This window comes from Bradysia coprophila, unplaced genomic scaffold (genome assembly GCF_014529535.1).
Source record: "Bradysia coprophila strain Holo2 unplaced genomic scaffold, BU_Bcop_v1 contig_248, whole genome shotgun sequence".
Lineage (NCBI taxonomy): Eukaryota > Metazoa > Arthropoda > Insecta > Diptera > Sciaridae > Bradysia > Bradysia coprophila.
The window spans coordinates 2,085,715-2,109,932 of record NW_023503509.1 but is presented as its reverse complement, the minus strand read 5'-3'; the positions used below and the strand labels follow the sequence as shown (position 1 = coordinate 2,109,932).

Below are 24,218 nucleotides of genomic sequence, written 5' to 3'. Positions count from 1 at the left end.
AAGCCTCGAGACGAATACAAGGTAAGAAAACTGAAATTTTGTAATTAAGAAAAAAAAATCATTGTTTCTACGAGAGCGCCATGATTAGCCACAATAGTTCTTTAAAGTTATAACTGTGCCGTGCCGTAGGCATCGTCGTTGATCTCGATTTAAAGATATTTTTTGGTTTTCGCATGATCTTTATACCTGAGATGAAAAATGTTCATGTCAGGAAAATAAATGAAATATTTGAAATTACGTCATGGTTTACGTATTCCACACCACCCTGCGGTGGAAAGATTTATTTTCTTTTCAAAAATATTTTTACAACCACTCAGGAACTCTCTTTTACTTTTTATTCTCGGATTGCTGGTCGAGAATTTTACTGATTTTGTCAAGAATTGGATCCAATTTGTACAGAATGTTGTCCATCGGACCGTCATTGATATTCGAACGCTGAACACCAGCGATAAGTTCCCGTTGCACTGCAAGATCAATTTATATGCGAAATCAGTCAAACGTTCCAATGATCCGAGCCGCGGAACTTATCAATTTCTAACTTACATTTGATAACTTCGTTTTGCTTCTCCACAATGTGATTAAGCTTGCCGAAAATAAGATCGAAGCGACCGCCTTGATTCACGAAATCGTTCAGTTTGTCAAGAATTGTGTCCAATTTGTACAGAACGTTGTCATTGATATTCGAACGCTGAACTCCAGCGAAATGCCCCCGTTGCACTGCAAGATCAATTTTATGAGAAATCAGCGAAACGTTCCAATGATCCGAGCCGCGGATTTTATCAATTTCTAACTTACATGTGTCACCGGTTTGATCGACGAATTCGTTTTGCTTCTCCACAATGTGATTAGTTTTGCCGGGAATTAGATCGAAGCGACTGCCTTCATTCACGAAATCGTTCAGTTTGTCAAGAATTGTGTCCAATTTGTACAGAACGTTGTCATTGATATTCGAACGCTGAACTCCAGCGAAATGCCCCCGTTGCACTGCAAGATCAATTTTATGAGAAATCAGCGAAACGTTCCAATGATCCGAGCCGCGGATTTTATCAATTTCTAACTTACATGTGTCACCGGTTTGATCGACGAATTCGTTTTGCTTCTCCACAATGTGATTAGTTTTGCCGGGAATTAGATCGAAGCGACTGCCTTCATTCACGAAATCGTTCAGTTTGTCAAGAATTGTGTCCAATTTGTACAGAACGTTGTCATTGATATTCGAACGCTGAACTCCAGCGAAATGCCCCCGTTGCACTGCAAGATCAATTTTATGAGAAATCAGCGAAACGTTCCAATGATCCGAGCCGCGGATTTTATCAATTTCTAACTTACATGTGTCACCGGTTTGATCGACGAATTCGTTTTGCTTCTCCACAATGTGATTAGTTTTGCCGGGAATTAGATCGAAGCGACTGCCTTCATTCACGAAATCGTTCAGTTTGTCAAGAATTGTGTCCAATTTGTACAGAACGTTGTCCAACGGACCGTCATTGATATTCGAACGCTGAACTCCAGCGAAATGCTCCCGTTGCACTGCAAGATCAATTTTATGAGAAATCAGTGAAACGTTCCAATGATCCGAGCCGCGGATTTTATCAATTTCTAACTTACATGTGTCACCGGTTTGATTGACGAATTCGTTTTGCTTCTCCTCAATGTGATTCAGTTTGCCATAAATTAGATCGAAATGACCGTCCTGATTGTTTTGCTGGTCGATAATGTGATTCAATTTTTCCAAAATGAGTTCAGACGGACCACGGTCTTCAACGTGTGAACTCTCAGCATTGACAACATTAAGTTTCGACGAATCCTGTTGGCCTGAGAAAAGCAATAGTACGAGTCAGGCCTATAAACGCAGAACGTTTTTTCTTCAAGTCAGAAAGTACCTTGATTGGATCCGGTGTACTTGCGCTTCTTGTTTGCTTTGTGCATGATCCATACCCTTCGCCATTCATCACTGGTACGGAATGGGGGACCAACGTTGTTCAATTCAGTTGTCAATTTATCCCAAAAAAGATTTAGGTCTTGTTTGCTCAATTTTTTCCCACAAATTTCTAGAGAAAGTGCAGGAGTTCAATGAGACAATTGCAGAAAACATATGACATCAATCTTCGTACCTTCAAACGATTCGGTAATTGTTTGTATTTGTTGCGGTGTGGTTTTACTTTGTTTCAAAACGACGACGTGCTGTACGTTTTCTTGATTTCGATCATTCTCTGTGGAGCCATCGTCCTCAATTTCGTCGTTGAATTCCATTTTTCTGAGTAGAAAAAATTGAACAGAAGGTATGCACGAATCGCGCCAAAACATTTAACTAAATGACATTTTAATTACTCTTTCACGTCATCCTCAAATCAGTAAGTGGTGCAAGGTACATCGCATTATCTCTTCTTGACTGATAATTTTAACACAACATTAGGTTGCTCTTAAAACTGGAGCATAACACACTTCCTCAACATAATTTTATATGTTTTCATCCGCGAGTTCGTATAATAGATGTTTCCGTGATAAGTTTTCATTGTGGTTATTACCAATAGCTTTAAAAATAAACTTTTTAAACATTCAAACATTCCAAACACGAATAAACATTCCAAAATAAAAGAAACAAATATGAAAATTCGGTGAACACTGAATCAAATTTTATCCGTCAAAATATATGTTTCACATTATGGTCATACAGATTGGAGGGGATTTTTATAGATTTTCAGTGTTCTCTTCTGACACTGTCATTGTATTGCTTCACACATTTTCGGTGTTTTGCATTTTTAAGCTCGCTGTACAGGAATCGTGTTTACATTAGACGTCAGAGCCTATTTTAAGCTTTTTGACCTGGGGGGGGGGATTTCGAGACAGGGCGCAGTTTTTTTAGTCGAACCGGTCGTATTTTTAGGTGAAATGGCGCATCTTACTTAGATTATCTTTACTTTAAGTTGAAGTATTGGCTATGTAAAACGGATGAATATGAGTTAATGTCTCTAAACGATCGTTTCGCTGTTTTTACATAAAATTGCAAATTGTGTCTTAGTGCGGCCAATTTTTTTATATTCAATGACGGAAATTTTCTTGAAGAATACATAATAGGGTGGAAAATCACACGATTGTATGCATAGTGGTACTGTGACCTTTACTGCTGTTCCATCAAACCATCTAAATATCATGAATACTAGGGACCTCTTGTCCCCACTTATCTAAAAGCTAATCTAAAACTATCAAAATTGTAATGACAATTTATCAAAACCCTTAAACGTTATTCTCAATATACACTCAGAATTCTATTGTATTGAGAATGGGGAAGTGTTTATGTTCAAAGAGTCAAACTTAAAGTACCGAAACAGTTGAAATCAGTGACTTAAAAGATCGAATGTTGTATCTGTTTTTGCATACTAATCAAGTAAATTTTATCCGATTTTGCCAATTTTCATTTTATTTGAATTTACACACTTAGAATCGCACTAGTACTACGCAGATAATAAGATAAAGCACGCAATAGATTTATGGAAAAACTATATATCTAGCAACAGCTGGGTTCTTTCAGCTGGTATCTAGTTAATTGTTAGTTGATCCTTTGTTACCTGTCACACAAACAAATTTATGAAGAGATCAGCAAGTGCAAGATAATAACCAAACATATCACATTAGCTATTTTGCTAACTAGTTAGTAAATGGGGTTAGTTTGCGCACTAGATGTGACATCGTGTGCACAAAACACCCACGTGTTAGCAATAGATGTAAATACGCAAATAACTATCTCTGTAGCGAGCTACAGACACAATGGATAAGGTGTACGGTACGGGTTCGTACACTAACATCGGACTCATTAATTTTGTTTCCTCGTAAAAAGTTTGAAGTCACTTGCGGGATGTTAGGATGGAGTGTCCTTATAATGTAATTTTGACATCGAAATTTTCGATGAAGGAGATAAATTCCGAACACTAGAACGATGTGATTCCAAACAGTTTCAGTGAAACATTGAAATTTTTAACTCAAATCAACGTTCTCGACTAATAACTATCTCTATAAATTCTTAGCTGTTTTCTACTGTTAACAACTTATCAGTATTTTTCTTTGCCAGTTTTTAAAATTTTGGTCGTCAGCTGGGGTCGCCTGTGTGTTTTTAGGTCTTTTGATTATATCTAAGGCAAAATAAACGCTGTACAAAGAACGATGTCTGACTCTAACATCGTCGACAACCTCCTCCTCCCACCTTTAACTTCTCTAGCTTAGGATGGACCATTCCATCTTCAGGCGGCCCTCGAACTTTCTAAGAATATTCACAATTAGTTGAATGCCATTGTGGCGTTTGATGGTTTTTTCGCACGAGAATATTTTCAGAAAGCAGTTTGTTGAGATTTGACAGATCCGACTAGAAGTAAAATATTTAATTGACGCACAATTGACTAATTTGACTAAGTTTTTTTATTTTTTGTTTTGTTTCGATGAAGCTTTTTGCAGAAAAACCGTAATGAAGTTAGGGACGCTACTATGATTATTGCAGATTACGTCCTAGCTTTTAAATGAAAATTGCGACAGAATTTTCGCATGATTTTTGTGATCAGTTTCCCATTTAACAGAAACAAGCAAAGGGCATTGACTGAGTAAAATTAGTGCTCGTATGTAGTGTAAGTAATTTCCAAAAATTATAAAATAAAAATTGCATTGTTATATGACGTTTATGATTCCTTTTTGTGAATCAGGTAGTGGGTTATTTATACTTCTATAATATAAAATATATAGAACATAAAAAATATTCGGAGGCTGATGAGTTGTATAAGTAAAAGCATACAGTACAAATAATTCTAAGCGGTAGCTCTTTCCAAGCCTCCAAATACGACACTTATCAATTTGGTGTTCACACTTGTAGCAGTGTGTTGTGTTGTGGCTTAGCATTATGAAACATAGTTGGTACTAATGTAAACAGCATATTAAGTTTGTGTGTCTCTAAGGAAGTCTTAAACTTTAACCGGTAACTCCCAATGTATACAACACAGCGATTTTTCTCAGCGCCATGATTAGCCACAATAGTTCTCGAAATTGACAACTATGCCGTGCCGTATGCATCGTCGTTGATTTCGATTTAAATATAATTTTTGGTCACGCTGCCAACAGTTGATTTAGATTTTGTGGAAATTTCGAATTTGTGCGCAACTTATATGTCTAATTAAAAAGTCTCCCTACAAATGCAATTGAAAAATTAGATTATATTTCAAAAATTTAGAGAAACAAATTTCGATACATAGAAAATTGCTTAACGAAATTCTACAATATTCTACGAAATTTTAAAATTATTCAAATGAAAAGTGGAATTTTTCATTACATTTTTTTAAAGCCGAAATATCCGCTTTCCCTTTATAGTGTTGTGATACGTTTTTTTTATACAACCAAATTGGATTATTGCAATCCGCGGTGTAACCCGTCGATAAAACTTTCAGCGCTCGGTAAGAGCCATCAGGCCAAGGTTTCGGGTATTTGAAAGCTGGAACAAATCTTGAGTTTTCGGTAAACTTGACCCATCCGAAGTCAAGCTGCAGTAACATGTCGCGGCTAGCATTAACAATGTCATCATGGGAATGAAAATCACGCGATGGACCGGTTTTCTTCAACTTCATTCCAATGGGTTTCTTTACCGTTCCACCGGTTTTCTTCATCGTTCCACCGGTTTTCTTCACCGTTCGACCGGTTTTCTTCACCGTTCCGCCGGTTTTCTTCACCGTTCGACCGGTTTTCTTCACCGTTCGACCGGTTTTCTTCACCGTTCCGCCGGTTTTCTTTACCGTTCCGCCGGTTTGTTTGGTTGCTCGTGTAACTGAAATTATAATTATTACTGATCATGTAACAGCAAAAGAACCGCTAAGGACGCGTGTATATGGATATGTGTAATGAATCGGCATTCGGTATTCTGTCTTCAAAATAAACAACTTGTAAGTAGCGTGTCTAGAGTAAAGTCAACGTGTATTAAATTTTTTTAATGTGCATGTGCTATTCTACATGGGATTATACATTCTTTGGGATAATAACGACAAGACGATCAATACACGTGCCAAAGACTTGTTTTTTCGTTTTTCTTTTCTGTGATGCATTATAAACTACACAAAAAAATGGTCGAAAACACAGTGCAATTGCTTTTATTAAGGGACTTTTGAAATCGTTTTCTTAAATGTAGTCAACAAGAAAACAAACTTTTTATTTAAATTTTACGTAACATATATCGAATTCCAAACGGGTTTCGAGTCGATAAGAAAAATCCTTGATGATGACTGTCTAGCAGTCGAAACCCGGTTGGAATTAGATGTTAAGTTCAATTTAAATAAAATAGTTTGTTTTCTTGTTGATTCGTAGTTTTTTCATAAAAGAAAACGATTTCGAAAGTCCCTTAACAAAGACGTGTTGTTATTACTGCTACCACCAATCTCTAATGAGACATAAGTAGAGTTGGGAAAAGTGAAGAGTAACCAGCTTAATAACTATTGACAGTAAATGGACCTCATCTAAGTTTTTACTTGGTTAGCACTCTAAAGTTTAAAGTGTTCATCATTACACATCAAAAATAAAGTCGTTTCACTCACACGTACGTGTGGAATAGAAGAAACGTAAAGACAAGCACTATTTCTGTGTATTGGAAAACGTGTGGAACATATAAAACGAAAGAAACAAACGAAATCCACCAAAATTAAACCCTTATGAAGAGGCACGTTTAAGTAAATGAATCTTAATGCGTTTTTAGAGTCATAAAAAAACAAATTTGGAAGCAGGTCTTTACAGTACTAAAAAGCTCTTTCGTAAAACTACAAGTTCAAATTGAAGCATGAGCCAAGTAGATTTTGTACGTACTTCCAAATTTTTATGTTGACGTGTGTGAAGGTTAGAGGTCAACCCGAAGGAATAAGACGACTGTAAAAAATTCGGTAGACTAGCAATAACTCATTTGTTGTTAACAATAAATTGTCGAATTCAGCTAAGAAAATGAGATGAAATTGCTAAAACTAACTTCTCTATGCAAACGATATGAAGAGTCACCTGACTATTACACCATGTTGTACGTAACTTGTAATTAGTAAGAGAAAATCGTTTTCTCAAATCAAATTTTCATTGAAATTGATTGGTAACGCTGGATAGAAATCATAGTTTTGTATAAGATTCGTTTCGTCATTGTTTGGTTACCAGCAGCCCGTAGCGTAAACCCATGCTGCAGCCTAATTTTTATAAAAACTGGACGTTGACCTGCTATATTCTTAAACAATCGGATGAAGTTTTAAGAAAAACTAAAACTAATGCTGAAAACAAACGAGACATTGAAAACGTGTTTTGGTCCTATAGTTTTCATTGACAAATGCAGCAATCGTAATTTTCGATAGAGAAATTTCTAATTTTATTTGACAGTTGCGACAGGTGGTATGCCAGGTGCTGGTGGACCTGCTCCAGGCGCTGGCGGTGCTGGACCAACCATCGAAGAAGTCGATTAAAACAATCGATCGAAACGAACATCGTAAATTCCTCGTTTAAGACCACACGTGACTGCAGTTTTGACCCCAAATTCGATGAATTATGTTTCATCAAAAACCAGATAAAAATGATGTAGTGATTAAATTTATAATCATGACAAACTCAAAGAACCATCTATCTAATGACTAGAGACAAAAAATATTATCTGCTATAGAGTATTATGATGAAAGAGAAAGAAATATTTTGACAAGTACCCCAAGGCAAGTTATAATAAACTGGTCTTCGGCCCTCTCGCTCTCAACGTAACATGTTGAAAGAGAAGTAAATATTTTGACAAGTACCCCAAGGCAAGTTATAATTAACTAGTCTTCGCTCTGATCATAACAGTCTATACGGAAAAAACACTACCTATCAGACTTTCCTCCCAATTTTAATGCGACACGTAGCGGAAATGTTCTGTGAAAACGTCAATCCGAAATCGGAAGTTCATGCAATTAAAACAATGTAAAAGTGTACTGCAACAATAGAAACTAGGACAAAAAATCTAAAATTTTCTATTCGTGATTTGCACGCAATGCTACTTTCTATGTTAAAAAATTTGAATATTGGACATAAGTACACTCTCCGTTGCAAATCGCCAATGGACATCGTATTTATCGGAGTTGGAATTGTAATTAGTTTTACATTTTGACCTTGTTAGATGCACAAACTGCAAATTAAATAAAATCGAACTACTTTTATGATCAATTCACGACATACAACCACACACATTCAAAAGTACGGTCATTATTATATAAATTTCTTATTTCTCTTACTTTTTTCATTTGTCAATATACTCGTTATGGAGAAATTAGAGAAGTTGAAGAAATAAGAAATTTATAACATGATGGTACTTGTAAATGTGCATGGCTGTACTTAAAATAATTACTGGACATCTGATATTTTTACTCCATTTTCATACAAAGGCAAACAACATGTACTTCTTAGTCATGCCATTTTTGACAACCACGTGTCGGAAAGTCGTTTTAGAACACATTTTAGCGCTTCCTGGATATTTTGAAAGTCGACAATATATTGTACTAATTTAAGTTGGTTTTTTCTTTGGTGGTTTCGTCGATTTTTTTGGTTTTATTTAGTAATTGTCATAGTCTCTTAAGAAACAGCACATAAATAGAACTCTTACAGTTAATACCACAATTAACACACTCAAAAGGTGAACATTTAATTTGGTAAAATCAACTTCAACAATATAGCTTCTAATTTCAAGCTTCATGCTTACTACAAGGCTTACTACTGAGTGAAAAAATCTAAAAGTTTCTTCTAATTTCAAGCTTCATGCTTACTACAAAGCTTACTACTGAGTGAAAAAATCTAAAAGTTTCTTCGATATCGACTAATTTTTGAAGCCCGGTCCCGAGTCCGGCCGCTCGCACATCTCTACTAACAACACCCTATCACTTATTAATATTATAAATTCGACAGCATTGTTTCACCTAATCCTCATCTATCTGTTTATGGAAATCCTAATCTGTGTAAATACAAACACAGAGCAGGTTAAAACAGCGCTAACAAATCAATATTAATACTAACATTGTCGCTTAGGAACATGCCGGTTCAAGGAACGTTTCCGACGTACACGTTCTTCGGATTTTTCGCTGATGCTCTCTGCATCTTTGAACTCGTCTTCACTGGAGTTTTCAGATGAATCTTCGGACTCTTCTCCTTCGATGAAGTCATCTTCGTCGGAACTGGATTCAATCTCAGGTCCTGATAGAAAGTCTTCGTCGGCAGTACCTAAAAAATAAATAAAAAATCACATGTAATTCGGATGATTGAATTAATGCACAATTTAATGAAGTCTAATCTATGTCATATGATTGAATAAGAGGAAAATAATGGGCAAATGGTCGAACGGTGGGGGAGAAGATTCTCCATTGTTGTTTCCTACTTGATTAATTTGCAGCCAATATGGCTCGGAAGAACCATCGAAGTTGCGAGGAAACGTTTTCATGAACTAGCTTTGCGACTGGTAGTTTTAATTCGAAGTAGTTGCAGAAAGTCCTAGTAAAAATTACAATTTTACGAATTCTGAAACTACTTTTGCTTCATACACTAGCAATTACATCGACCTTACAAAAAATCGAAAAAAAGACGAATATTTTTACAGCAAGAGCTTTGGCTTGGTATTGTTATTTACCATTGTCTTTTTGTGCCTGATCAGCGGCCGGTTGCTCCATAGGTTCGTCAACATCACAATCACTACCATTTCGGTCAGTTGCGCCGTCTAGATCTGCAAAAATAAACTTGACTAATTTACGGTCGATATCTCACGCATCAAAGTAGTTTAAACGTCTATACTCAAAAAACATTAGATCTAGAGAAAAAAATCATTTTTGCGTGCGAGATTAGGGAAGAGAATACAGGGCCATTTAAGCGACGCCGGTTTTCGGTTAAATCGGTCACTGTAAAACTGGCATTACCAGTTTTTTATAGAGTTATACGAGTTTTTTTCGAAGATTTAACCAAATTCAAGCTTTCTATGAAGTTTTGTAAATGTTAGAACGTTCTTTTGACTCAGAAGAACCCATAACAAATAGTTATATCCCACACCGTTCTATTGTTACATTTCAGAAATGAAAGAGTTGCACCTAATTAAAAATATTTCTACGAGGATCTTTATTGGATGGATTCTCCGTTGCGCCAGCCTCAAACTCTAGTAACAAACGAATTATTAACATAATACGTTGGATAAACTAAGCACAATTATACACATTCCTCTATTCGCGATTTGCAAGTTCAACAGGATGACACTACTTTCTATAAAATTTGAATAGCGGACATAAGTATGGTCAACGTTTGCTCACTACACATTCATGTCACCAAATAATCATTATGTTCGATTACTTCCGCTACGCGTCGCACCGTTAGTTGCAAATCGCAAATCCGTTTTCTAATTATGACCACTGAGAAGCGGTATTCGAATTATGTCAGATAGGTTAGGTTGCTTTTAGGTCCTTTTGCTTGTAGCCCAAACGAGACCCCAAAATCGTTCTTTTCTATGTCGATCAACGTTTAAACTACTAAAATTAAGAAGGTGATAATACATTTCTCCACTTCAAAATATATTACAGTGGAAGGCATTCATATTTGTGCTTAAATTCGATTCAGCTGTTTGATCAGCTGGTCCATGTAAACAAACAAACTTTGCCAGTTTTAAAATTGAGAGTAGATAAAAATGGCAACGGGGATTTGTTTAATATCATTGACAAAGAAATGAGAAAAGTCGTTGCATTTCGAATGTATTAGTATTTAGTAACAACGGGCTAACATTTGTTTCGACCCGACTTCGATTCATTTGATGGTAAATTAAAATCTCTAGCCCAAAGCCTATTTTAAGTAATTTTAATTACTCAATTTTTTTTGGTAATTTTCAGTAATTTTAGTAATTTTTGGTAATTTTTAGTAATTAAAATTACTTAAAATAGGCCCTGCTTTGGCCGATCTAGGAAAATAGTAAATTATTTTCGAAGTACAGGAAAGTCTGATGGAACAATTCACCCATTGAAAATTAACAGTATCGCATAAACACGTTAACGAATAAATTCAAATTAATTATGTCGTGGCGACCGAAGATTTGCCATGAAACAAATGCTTTCGAAAATGTTAGACTATCAATAGATGCCTATCACGTGTGCATTACATACACTAATGTCTCAATGCGAGAAGGAAAGAGATCGATAGATGGTTATTATTGAAGCCGCAAATTGTATGATATTCGTTCGATTGGAAGTATTAGTGTTGTGCATTGATACGCCTTTTATACTGATTTAGCTGAATAAACGTATATTCTATAAGTACTTCTTGGATTTTAAATGTAATTTAAAATCCAACAACTATTCATCGAAATCAACCTACCTAATCCCAAAACACCAAAAATTTAAAATTTTCCAATTGAACGAATTAGCAGCTTCAATTAAAGCGATCCGTCGATCTCTTATCTTCTCGCTTTGAGTCATTAGTGTATTTAATGCACACATGCTGGACACCTATTGAGACAGTCTAACATTTTGATGTTATTATGTGATGATTATGTGATATTGTAAATTTGTCTGGTGAATTGTACCATCAGACTGACCTATACGTGGACAATAATTTATTACTTTTTTTACAGTGGCGGATTAACGTTTTCAGCGCCAAATTTTAAAAATGCAGCGCCAATTTTGTTTTGTTTTTCCATTTTGATGCACTCATTTTAGAGAACACTATTAGAAATTTGTACGGTGCACGAGTTTCTCCAGCTCTGAGTTTTTCCAGCGCCATGGGCACGGTACCGAATTTCCCATAGGGAATCCGCCACTGCTTTTTTAATTCGGGTAAAGATTTTAATTTAACATAAAATGAATCGAAGTCGGGTCGAAACAAATGCCCGTTGTTACTAATACATGCGACTCTTCTTATTTCTTTGACATTTTTATCTACCCTTAATTTTAAAACTGGCAAAGTTTGTTTGTTTACATGGACCAGCTGGTCGAACAGAACTGGATAAAAAAACGTACGTACGATCATTATTTACAGGGGGTTGTTGTTCACATATAATGTCACACGTGCTGGGCCCTCATCTTTCCCTTTGCAATTACTTACCGTTTGGTGATGTGCTTGATTTTGTATATTTTTCCGGGTCGGTAGTCGATTGATCTGTAGTGGGCTCTCCTTCATCGTCACCCACGTTTTTGGTAGCTGCTGTGCCTATGGTATGCGAAAAAATGCTATAAAATTACAACCGAGTTCTTTTGTAAAATATGACCCACTTTGCTGTGTCTGCACGACTACACTTAAAAAACAAACTGCAGTGCTTGTGAAATCGGTTAAACTATCGCGAGCTAGTTTCTTATAGTATGTGTGTGTGTGATTAAAATTTTTTGAAGTTGTTAATAACTATCACAACGAGATAAAGGTCTTCTTTGCGCGATATAGTGATGATGTATTTACAACTGAGTTACAAATGTTTTTTTTATTTACCGTTTGTTGATTTGCCCTCTTTTACTGTCGCATTCATGACCGATTGTTGAAGTGCCTTACTGTCACCATCATTCGCCTGTTTATCAGCTGCATTGCTCAGACTACCAATAAAACCATTACATCGACCTTCCAAAAAATCGAAAAAAGACGAATATTTTTACAGCAAGAGCTTTGGCTTGGTATTGTTATTTACCATTGTCTTCTTGTGCCTGATCAGCGGCCGGTTGCTCCATAGGTGCGTCAACATCACTATCACTACCATTTCGGTCAGTTGCGCTGTCTAGATCTGCAAAAATAAACTTGACTAATTTACGGTCGACATCTCGCGCACTAAAGTATTTTAAATGTCGATACTCAAAAAACATTAGATATAGAGAAAAAATCATTTTTGCGTGCGATCTATTGGCAGATAGGTTAGGTTGATTTTAGGCACTTATAGGCTACACGAACCAAGTGAAATTGTCTAAAATCTACCGCACACAACTTAACTTTTTTTTTCGTAATTGACATGAGCTGTCAGAATTTAGCATCCAGAATGTAGATACATACATAAGAAGTGCGTTGCTCTTTTCCATGCTTTTGCTACTACTTTTGCTACTTTTGCCACATGCCAATTAAAACAAGAGGAGACCTAGACCCTGCGACGTTAGCCACTTACGACCAGTGTATCTAGCGTGTGTGACTCTAGGGCGTCGGTAAACCTACTTCGTCTGTAATCCTATTGTGTCCGTAAGTCCGTAACCCACTGCGTCCGTAACTATAGTGCCGTTCTTGACCCGTTAAACGCAGAGTTTTTTATGAAATTTGTGCATCTTAGAAATTGCACATATATACCGTACGAAGCTTCCATCGAATAATGTACTTATCTGCAAACAGCACTTAGTGTCCTAGAGTAACGGTCTCAGTTCAATAACGTAAATTTCTCGCCAACTCAGTATTCAATTACCTTTCAAATAAAACCAAAATTAGGAAAATCGGATGAAATTTGCTCGATTCATATGGAAAAAGTATTTAGGGCCGAGTAGCCTATCACTCTATTTTGATTAACTTTTTTTTTCCTTAGTAACGTGTATTTTGCCGTAGTTATAGTAAGACCCTAGCTCTAGGATAGACGGACATTTTTTCGGGGGGATTTGTCATCTAGAGCCATAGGCGAATGCTTTGCCCATCACCGCAAAACGGCGGCTTAATCTTAACAGTCCTTGATACGTACGGGGATAAAAAGTTAAAAGTGGTCAAAAGTGGTCACTGTCTTTGCTATGATTTACCGTTTGGTGATGCACTCCACTTTTTATTTTTTTCCAGGTCGGTGCTTGGTTCTTCTGTGGTGGCCTCACCATCACCCACGTTTTCGGTAGTACCTAGATATTAAAACAAAATGATTACAACCGAGATCTTTTCTATAAAATATGGCCCACTTCGCTTTGACAAATTTACAAATTTACAAATTTAACAAAGTTGAAAAGTTAGGCACAATGTGAGAATTGACTTTGTTATTGTTATTTACCGTTTGATGATGAGCTCTTGCGTTTCTTCTTTTTTACCCGGTCAGCGGCCGACTGCAGGGAGGCTATATCGTCACCAACATTAAACTTTTTGTCAGTTTGATTTTTGCCTAGATTTGAGAATAAACTCGATCATATGTTTGTGATGAACTGTTACGACTGTTTTCTTGTTTACCGTTTGTCAATTTGCCCTCCTTTTCAGTCGCACTTGTGATTGGTTGTTCTAGTGCCTTACTGTCACCATCATTCGCCTGTTTATCAGGTGCAATGCTCATACCTGTAAAAATAATCGAATAAATTTACAACATCATCTGAAAATCGTTAGAAGTCAAAATTATAGACGCTGATACGCTACAACGAATATACTACAATTTAAATTTGATTAAAAAGAAGACATCGGAAGAACCTATAAAGTTAAAAAAAAAATTCTCATGAAAATTTTCCATTTGCCACAGGTTTTGCATCTACAACAGCCTGGTAGATTTCATTCGAAGTCCTGGTAAAAATTTCAATGTTACGAATTCTGAAACTACTTTTGCAATTACTTCAGACTACCAATAAAACCATTACATTGACCTTCCAAAAAATCGAAAAAAAGACGAATATTTTTACAGCAAGAGCTTTGGCTTGGTATTGTTATTTACCATTTTCGTTTTGTGCCTGATCAGCGGCCGGTTGCTCCATAGGTGCGTCAACATCACTACCACTACCGTTTCGGTCAGTTGCGCTGTCTTGATCTGCAAAAATAAACTTGACTAATTTACGGTCGATATCTCGCGCACTAAAGTATTTTAAATGTCGATACTCAAAAAACATTAGATCTAGAGAAAAAATCATTTTTGCGTGCGATCTATTGCCAGATAGATTAGGTTGATTTTAGGCACTTTTAGGCTACACGAACCAAGTGAAATTGTCTAAAATCTACCGCACACAACTTGGTATTGTTATTTACCGTTTAAAGATGAGCTCTTGCGTTTCTTATTTTTTACCCGGTCAGCGGCCGACTGCAGGGAGGCTATACCGTCACCAACATTGAACTTTTTGTCAGTTTGATTTTTGCCTAGATTTGAGAATAAACTCGATCATATGTTTGTATGATAACAGTCGTAACAGTTCATCTTGTTTACCATTTGCCAATTTTCCCTCCTTTTCAGTCGCATTCGTGGTTGGTTGTTTTAGTGCCTTACTGTCACCATCATTCGCCTGTTTATCAGCTGCAATGCTCAGACCTGTAAAAATAATCGAATTTTACAACTGTTGTAGCTGGAAATTATCTGGAAATCGGTAGAATTCAGAACGGCGTGGAATGCCTGTATGACGTAGTCTACAATTTTAAAGTTATTAAAATTTTTAACTTATAAGCCAAGTATACATCAACCAGTAAAATGAAATATCTATATAAAAAAAAATAAATGAAACGTACTACAGTTCCACAACAGGTGGAATGTAAGTTTTAAAATATCGTGAACTTTTTTTTAATGCAATAAATATTGACATTTCAAATTTCGTATTCTAGCTATTTTTTTGTAATAGTAGATTACGTCCGTGGGTCCAAATTTATATTTATAGGCCGACCCGAAGGCGAGGGCGGTATTCTTACTCATCAAGGACCCACAGGCGTAATCTACTATTACAACAAAATAGCTATGTTATCTACAGATAATGGATAAATAACATCCCAATAGTATTCGTTTATCCCAATAATATATAGTTACTATCCAAAGAACATACATCGCAATAGTATTCGAAATTTACCCCAATAATATATGGATGTAATCCAGATAATATACGGATATTATCCAGTTAATACATACTGATAGTATCTAGACAAAATATCGGAATAACATCCGTATATTATCTGGGTAATTCGTCTGTATTATCATATATTATAGATAGATTTTGAATACTATTGGGATAATATCTATATATTATCTGCATAAGCATAATATAGAGTTTAATCCGAATCAGATAGAGCAATTAAACTCTAGGAACCAACTTACAGTGATATCAATAATACCAAAAATTTATAAGAAAACCCCCAGAATCATGTAAAAGCCAACAAATTCTTAAAGTTCTTCGGCTGAGAAGAGTTAGGAGCGACAGCGGACAAACAAATTTTGCATGATAATTTCAATTTCAATTCCAATTTCAACAGCTCATGCAAAAAATCTGGTACATACCATCGAAAAATGATGGTCCTGACCCTGTCGTCAGTTGTAGCTCTTCAGGATAAATTACAATGAGCAAAATATTTTTCCTCTTGAGTCTTGACTATTCCTAACTCTTCTCAGCTCACGAACTTCAAGATTTTGATGGATGTTATATGATATTGTGAGTTCTCTTATAAATTTTTGGTATTATTATCAATGTAAGAGAATTGACTTCTACATTTTTCGGATTATTGACATCACATTATCCACCTAAACCATCTAAATAACTTACGACTTTCATACTTTTGACCTATAAACTTATAACTTATAATTATAAGTCATGTTTACATGTGTATATGGGCGTATGAGAGAAGTTGGAGAAATAAGAAATTTATAATACGATGGTACTTCTAAACGTGCATGGCTGTACCATATTTTATATCCATTGATTATCAAAGATCGGGAAAATTCAGCAATCAATGTAATAAAAGAATATCTGGAATACAATGATGATGTAGAGGAAATATTTTAACACTTAAAATGTACCCAGAGCATCAATCTGAGATTGCTGGACGTGTGACCGAAAGAAAATTAAGCGCGAGCGTACGTATGTATACTACGAAACAAGAAAATAAAATCAATCAATCCGCTGTCAAAAATTTAAGCGCGTTTCACGAGCTGATGTACACTTGGATATAAGCTCTATCGTTGAGTTAGTGTTTCACGCAGTAAAATCGCAATACGTTTAACTTTATCAATTTTGTAAGTTGAAAAAGCAAAAATTCATATTAGAAAGAGATGGCTTATTTACTTTGAAACGTAATTTCTCAGTGATCGTACCAATACTCGGACAAGAATGAGTCCTCGGACACCTATTGTTCTTTCATTCATAAACTTATTTTATGAATGAGAGAACAATAGGTGTCCGACGACTTATTCTTGTCCGAGGATTCGTACGCTCACCCTTCAAAATGTGGTAAATATCTATACTATGAAAAAAAAAATGAAATAAAATAATTTTAGTTGTTAAAATTTACGAAATTTCACGCTGCACTGCATCTCAGAAGTTTAGAATTATCAATTTGATTGCAAATAAGTTGACGTAAAACTTATGAATTATGAGAGAACTTTTATACATTTTGTATGTAGAAATTACTCATAATTTTCGAGTTATACATCAACTTATAGTTATAAGTAAAAATCGTAATCTCTCTAACGAAATATTATACGTTGTACCGAACCGTGTACAACATGGGCCAGAAATCTTTTGTAACATCCTTGTGATGTTAGGAGAATATTATCGACTTTGCAATTTTGTGAGAACATTTCTGTGTTTCGGCAAAAAATTTGTGACAATACAAAAATTGTGGACTGATTTTATGTAACTTTTTAAGAGAGTACACTAAAATTGTAAGGAGATCACTTGCAAGATTTCTGACACATGGTGTACAGTTAATCTTTCCTAAAAGCAAAATCTTGTTATCTTACTTGTTATGTTATGCATGCCAAGTAAATGCCTCTTAAAATTGTTAATGTCAAGGAACACGCCGTGTTTCTTTGAAGATTTCGGTTGTGGCGTGGAAGAACATTTACAAAAAGGACAGTCCAACGATGCATTGTCATAATTTATAATCTGCATTGGGGTCTGTGAAAATTTAGTTGGTTTAGTTTAGATAAAATTATAAGTAAATCAGACTCACTGATGTATTGAAGGATTTATAGGGCTTTAAAACAGATTTTAGTGTATCCAAAAGCTTTGACTTCGCTTCTACGTTCTAAAACAAGAAAAAAAGAATGAAAATTTTTAGGTACTCAAAACATTTTTTTTTTACAAAACCCTAGTACATTGTGTATATTATTAGTAGAACAGATTCTGAACTGAAACATTATTTCAATAAACTTGCCAAATTAAGCTCCGACTATTTCGAAAAATACTATTCTGAACAATAAGTTACGTAATATTCCTGGAAAAAACCCAAATTTTTTCAAACTCAGTGACAAAAGGTAAAACTTTCGTTGGTTTGTTTGTTTGGTGCTTTCAGTAGTTATACTGTTTGGTGAGCAGAAGTGACTGACTGTCGTAAAAAAAAACGTTGGGCAATAGAGGAAATAGTGCTCCGACTTAGGGTTTTAACTTACTAAGATACTATTTGCTAGTTGACTATTGTCGACCTTATCTGTTTGTATATTTAGACACTCCAGAGATATTTTGATTGTAAATGTACAGTTTGAGACTCACCGACTTTAAGGTGCTCCTGATTAAAGCTTTCTTTTCGTCTATATCGGAAAAATGCAATGTTCTACTTCTCGAATCTTTGTTTAGTGGCATCTAAAAAAAATAATAAAATAGTTTTATGAGTTGAACTACTTTTAGTTCATAGTGAGCGGACCCGGTAATACAATGGAGCGTCAGTGAAACATAAATTTACTTTAGCTTTTCCACTGCAGCTAGTAAAACCTTATACACAAATATGAGCAATTTTTTTAATGAGTGGACCAGCTGAAAATCAGCTGAAGCAAATTCATATCTAAATTGCACGAAATATAACTAACCTGCCGCTTATCGGCTTTCCGTTTTTTCAACGAGTCTTCATCAGACTCTGTGGCAGAATCGTTCACCCGGTGTTTTTTGGTTTCAGGTTTTTTCGATGAGGCCCTTACGTCTCTATCAGTCTCTGTAGCAGAATTATTCGCCAGCCGCTTTTCGCATTTCGGGTTTTTCAACGATACACCGTTCGCCTGTCGCTTTTGGGTTTCCCGCAATTCTATATCTTCATCATAAACTGTGGCAGAACCGTTTGAACCACGTTTCTCGGTTTTCAGTTTTTTCAATGTCGTGTCTTCATCGGACTCGAAAATGCGTGGCCGTTTTTTGGTCGTCTTTTTGAACGATTTGTCGAACCCATGTGGACTTTTCTTACGTTCAACCTGGAAATAATTTAAAAGAATGTGAGACCCATATTTTCGTATCAATAGTTGGAGATATTACACAAAATTTGTGCCACAAATGACTTTTTAACTCCCTCTCCCTTGGTCCCACTATATATCCCATTCACATTAACTCTTCCCTCTCCATAGCTTTTTCTATCGTTTAAATACCGTTATAAAACCCTACAGCACATGAAACATTAGCGATGTTGTGAGTTTCTTTCCCTCAAAACATCGCAAAGGTTTTAGACCTGTACTCGAGTCTCATACGTTCACGCATATGTTTGTAACACGACGAGTTCGACTCTTTAAGGGAAACCTATTGTGTTTGTCCAGAGATATCAATTTAACAAGATAAAAATGTCCGTTTGTCTGTGCGTTCTCTGAGTAAAACGCATATAATTTTGAAAATCCTAAATGGTACGTTTGAGTTCAGCTGCTGTCATGGAATATTGTGTATACTTGCTGGCCAAGCCTTCCTCGACTCAGCAGCACCGAGGCGACGTGTGCACATCTTATTAAAAAATATCTGGTGTGCTGGTAGTGCTCGACCTACCCTACCACCTCCTATTACAAGCCAAATTAAAAAATTTTCATCAGGAAATATAAGTCAAAAACCAAAAATTCAAATTTTCTATGTTAGGCAATCTCGGCAGGGACATATTTTGGACCATCAGTATCTTCAGCAGTTTTATAGAGTTTTCAATGATCTACATTCCGCTAGAAGATTGTTTTAAAAAATACTCTCAACTTTCCGAGATATCGCCATCGGAAACTCAATGTCGCCCGGGAGACTTCTTCCCAGACTCTCTTAGATCTATCGATCACATGCCCGAACACAGTTTTCGATTATCTATGTTTTACACACACAGGCTGTCGCGGGCCTAACTATTCTCAAAATTCGATACGGCCTATATTGTTGAAATTACGTGAACGTTTTGAAAAGTGAACAGTAGATTGAAATCAATAAAAGTATAAAACAGGTACAGTCCATTGGCTAATTAATCTTCGTGCTTACAATTTATGTCAAAATATTCGATTATTATTGGTAAAAAATAATAATAAAACGTGAACTGGGTGTAATTCTCAAGAATAGTTGAATACTTCGTTCTTTCAATTTTCCATCATATTGAAAAATTGAATTGAATATTATAAAATTATACTTGCCTCGATATTTAAATCATCGTCTGAAGAAAGTTCAATGCATTCGACCTGCAATTATGTAATGTTTTCAAATCAGAAGTGATGTAAACGAGGTGAACAATTTACTTTTACTGTCGTTCGAAGAAATGGCAATGGCTCATCTTCTTTTTTGATTTTATAAGCCTGTTTGTTGTAACGCTGAGGAATAAAAGATTATTAAGAATATATGAAGAAAGTATGAAGAAATTTTGGTACTTTCCATTAAAAGAAGTTCCAATCGAAAAAGAACTCCATCGAGCATGATATAGAGATATATAGAGTTTTCAAGAAATTTTTATTAGTTTTTTTTCTTGTATTTTTATAGAATTAGACTTCTTCAAATTGTAATCAATTTTCACACAGTTCTAACCAAGTCCAATCATAAATGTTTATTATTGACCTTACCAAGAAAATTGACTAGACTATGGAACTAAACAAACATACCCGAATTGTACTGGAATCAACCAACTTGGACATTTTTATGACAAGAAAACGATTTGAAGGGAAATTTGATTTGAAAAAGAGCTTGCGGAAAGTATGAATCGCTATAAGAACTTCTCCGTCATTTGTCAGTTCCCGAAAGTTCTGAGCAACTGAAAATCGATCGTCTGTTCTCGGCCTTACACAATGATTTTCAATGCTGAACTGCGACGCGAGATGTTAAAATTTTTCATCCATAAAAGTTTACCGCCACAATGAATTTACACAACAGTTTTACACTACGTCGATATTGTTTATCTCAAATTCATGTTGTGCTGAACTGTGTATTAGAAAGTCAATGGAACTAAATAGAAACTTGCCGATGTGAAAGTGACAGCCTAATCTGATTTTATTAATGAAATTAACATTTTCCGTTGCCATAACAGAAAAATTCGACATTAGGTGTTGTTGTGCATATTTTCGCGTTCGTCGTTTTGTGTAGAGTCACTTACATTTCGTTAAAAGAATGCTCGGTGAAGTCTTCATACATGGATCTTTACTACAGAGTAATTATAATAAAAAAATAGTACCTCTAACGCCTCTTGAAAAACAATTCTGTCTCCTATTTTCGGTAGCAGCTCCTTTAAATGGCTTTCGTTCAGTTTGTTCAGCTTGGTCATATCGAGAGCATTATCTTTAAAAAGTATTTAATAAAAACCTTACTGATATCCAAAATGTAACGAATATACCCAAAAATGTTTTTATGATCGAGGACGTCGCATCGAACTTGATTCCCGATAGAAATTCTTCCATGGTGACCTTCAATGAATTACAATGGAAAGAAAATCTAAAGATCATATCTGTATTCCGCACATGTTTTAAAACTTATTAGAATGATAATAATTTGGTTTAATAACAAAACCAACAAGCAAAAATGCTTTGCTGCCAAATATAGTTCTATTTTGTTCGCAAAAATGTCAAACATTTTTTTACGGTACATTTTTGATTTACTGACCCGTTTCAGTAAACTATTTAGAGTGTTATTGAGAATTCGCAATAACACAATTTAATTCTTACAAAAAAAAAATGGCAGCCCATCTTTTTACATGGTACATTTTTTAACAAAAACCAAAAACCAACAAAGTCGCGCAAATTATCAAATCTCATGGGGTGCGAATTCCTTTTTTGGACGTCTTAAAGATAAGTAATAGGACAATGTGAGATCGGAAACAAAATTTTCAAGAAAATACAGTGTAATGAAATTTGCAATTCTTATTTTGTAAACAAAGTGTATGCGGTTGCTAGAGAGCTGTGTTGTTAGAACAGATTGGTTTATAAATAACAGCTGCAAAGATTGTTGTTACAACAAATTTAATTCATTTAGCATAGCACGATAAGTATGTGCACGAAATTACTCCGTTCAACTCCATTAACGAACGAACAATTGAAGTAAGTTCGATGACAGCCTACGCGTAGATTATAGATGTCTTAAACTAAATTCGATATTGTGGGATTCAAAATTTCATAAGTCAATAGTTAAAGTCTCATTTAACAGAGCTTGTTGCTGCTTTCCTTTCTTAATTATTTGTTAAAACAAAAGAGTGCCAGTAGTTGAATAAAAATGAACGTGTAACTAATACTTCAAATAGACGTTTGCGTAGAATTACGTGAAAGGAAAAGGCCCCATGTTTTATTCTTTTGATTAAAATAACCAAATTTTAGTCGATTGGGAATCATAACATTTACACAGTATATTTTATCAGTATTAATCTCAACGAATGTTTTTCAGAAATCTCCTATATTATACGAGCATCATTTTAACTGAACTAACAATAAAGTCATGTAGAGCCAGTCATTCGTACACCTTCTGTGTTTCCCAACATTAATTCCTTTAATCAGGCGGTAGAACTCTATAAAAATAAAATGCTGTCTCACCTTGAATTTATCCGTTCGAAGTGGCAGCACTGCAAAGGCCCACAAATGAAAATGAATTGATATCACCCGGATGAAACAGTCAAGTTATATCAAAGATACTTCTTCTCGTTACTGATACTGCGTGACGTGAAATTGCTTTTTGTTAGGCTCCGAATCTTTTATAATTAATCGAAATCTTTTTCGATCGTTTACCCTTTATAATCAACAGTGAGGCTTAGCGGAAACTTTTAACAATTTCAAATAACACGCACTGACGTCTTCGGCTGGACTTCTGAAGCTAGCAATTACAAAAGATACAATCATTCAAAAACTTCCAGTAAAAATAATTTAACTAGAAACGATTATTGATACTATTTTCAAGACTTCATTTCACCTCAACGTTTTAAATGACGTTTTCTATACAGTTTTTCTTAGGTGACTATTATTAATCCTAGCAATGTAAACTGAACTCAAAATAAGATTTCATATTCGGTGTGGTTTAAGAGTTTTTCTTGTTCCACACGACCCACAGCACTTTCAAAGCTAAGTATGTCCTGCTGTCCTCTCATTCAATTTAGTCGAAACTATCAATTTCATTTGACACAATACATACACATTTTTCAGTTGAATAATTACTGTACCAACTACATGATACCGAACGATTTAAATGCAAAGTGATACAAGTCAGGTTCTGTTTTTAATTGATCAATTAGTTTTGGTGTTTCTTTTAGAAATTCTTACGCATTACGTTAGTTAGGCTCTACTTTACACATATCGAATAGTTTTCTTTCTTAGTTCTTGGTGTGCGAAATTTATTCTAAAAATCGAGTTCATTTTATGTTCTCATTACCTTAATGTGGGACAAAATACAAATTACCTAATGATTAACCGAATGATAAAACATTTTGAGGATTTTAAATAGTCTACGGCCTACAATATGAAAATGTAATGACATTTTGGTGGAAAGTTGAGTTAGAACATACATCTGAAAAGAATTGCGATAGTTGCCTTTTGATGAACACACACTTGGTGCAATTACATCTCTTCTATTCATTATCATTGTGCAACTGTTAACCAACTCTTTTTTTTTTGTGCTAATACAATATAATGTTAATCATTAAGCACTTTGTATTTTCTCCCAGCCTTCAAGAAAGGCCAAAACTAATTGATCAATTAAAAACAGAATCTGGCTTGTATTACTTTGCATTTAAATCGTTCGGTTCTTATGTAGTTGGTACAGTAATTGTTCAACTGAAAAATGTGTATGTATTGTGTCAAATGAAATTGATAGTTTCGACTAAATTGAATGAGAGGGCAGCAGGACATACTTATTGTATTATTAGCTTTGAAAGCGCTGTGGGTTGTGTAGAACAAGAAACTCTTAAACCACACCGAATAATTAAATCTTATTTTGAGTTGAGTTTACTTATATCGAGGGCAAAATAACTAAAGAGCATATCTCGATATCTCAGGAACTACTGACCACCTTATTTTGATGAATTTTGGGCCCAACATAAATTTTTCAGCTTTTCGACCATATCTTTCGAACCATATGGTAGATTGACTTCATGTCAGGTTCATAACATTTTACTACCTTTCAGAAGAAACAAGTGTATCAAAATCGGTTCGGTAGTTTCTGAGATATCGGATTTAGTGAGGTTGC

The 24,218-nt window shown here is 35.2% G+C and overlaps 2 protein-coding genes across 2 annotated transcripts; both read right to left on the bottom strand.

Moving 5' to 3' along the window:
* Positions 1-327: 327 nt before the first annotated feature.
* On the bottom strand, positions 328-2,267 carry LOC119078346 (putative leucine-rich repeat-containing protein DDB_G0290503). The gene is made up of 8 exons (XM_037185849.1): positions 2,115-2,267; positions 1,884-2,051; positions 1,609-1,815; positions 1,330-1,530; positions 1,063-1,251; positions 796-984; positions 544-717; positions 328-464 (listed from the first exon to the last, which is right to left on the bottom strand). The coding sequence occupies exons 1-8, from the start codon at positions 2,251-2,253 to the stop codon at positions 328-330; spliced, it is 1,404 nt and encodes a 467-aa protein (XP_037041744.1). The 5' UTR covers positions 2,254-2,267.
* Positions 2,268-2,762: 495 nt separating this feature from the next.
* Positions 2,763-20,698, bottom strand: LOC119078345 (uncharacterized protein DDB_G0290685-like). The gene is made up of 16 exons (XM_037185848.1): positions 20,666-20,698; positions 18,665-19,039; positions 17,600-17,744; positions 15,089-15,190; positions 14,914-15,021; positions 14,606-14,698; positions 14,137-14,238; positions 13,964-14,071; positions 13,725-13,817; positions 12,650-12,742; positions 12,457-12,582; positions 12,079-12,183; positions 9,635-9,727; positions 9,028-9,231; positions 5,622-5,800; positions 2,763-2,771 (listed from the first exon to the last, which is right to left on the bottom strand). The coding sequence occupies exons 1-16, from the start codon at positions 20,696-20,698 to the stop codon at positions 2,763-2,765; spliced, it is 1,968 nt and encodes a 655-aa protein (XP_037041743.1).
* Between the last annotated feature and the right edge of the window lie 3,520 nt (positions 20,699-24,218).

Coding starts and splice junctions, on each gene's coding strand:
- LOC119078346 (XM_037185849.1), bottom strand. CDS start 2,253: ATGGAATTCAACGACGAAATTGAGGACGATGGCTCCACAGAGAATGAT. Junction 1,816..1,883: donor GTACACCGGATCCAATCAAG/GTACTTTCTGAC, acceptor TGCTTTTCTCAG/GCCAACAGGATTCGTCGAAA. Junction 718..795: donor CGATCAAACCGGTGACACAT/GTAAGTTAGAAA, acceptor TTGATCTTGCAG/TGCAACGGGGGCATTTCGCT.
- LOC119078345 (XM_037185848.1), bottom strand. CDS start 20,698: ATGTCCAAGTTGGTTGATTCCAGTACAATTCGG. Junction 14,072..14,136: donor GGAGGGCAAATTGACAAACG/GTAAACAAGAAA, acceptor TCTCAAATCTAG/GCAAAAATCAAACTGACAAA. Junction 12,743..13,724: donor GTGGAGTGCATCACCAAACG/GTAAATCATAGC, acceptor TTATTTTTGCAG/ATCTAGACAGCGCAACTGAC.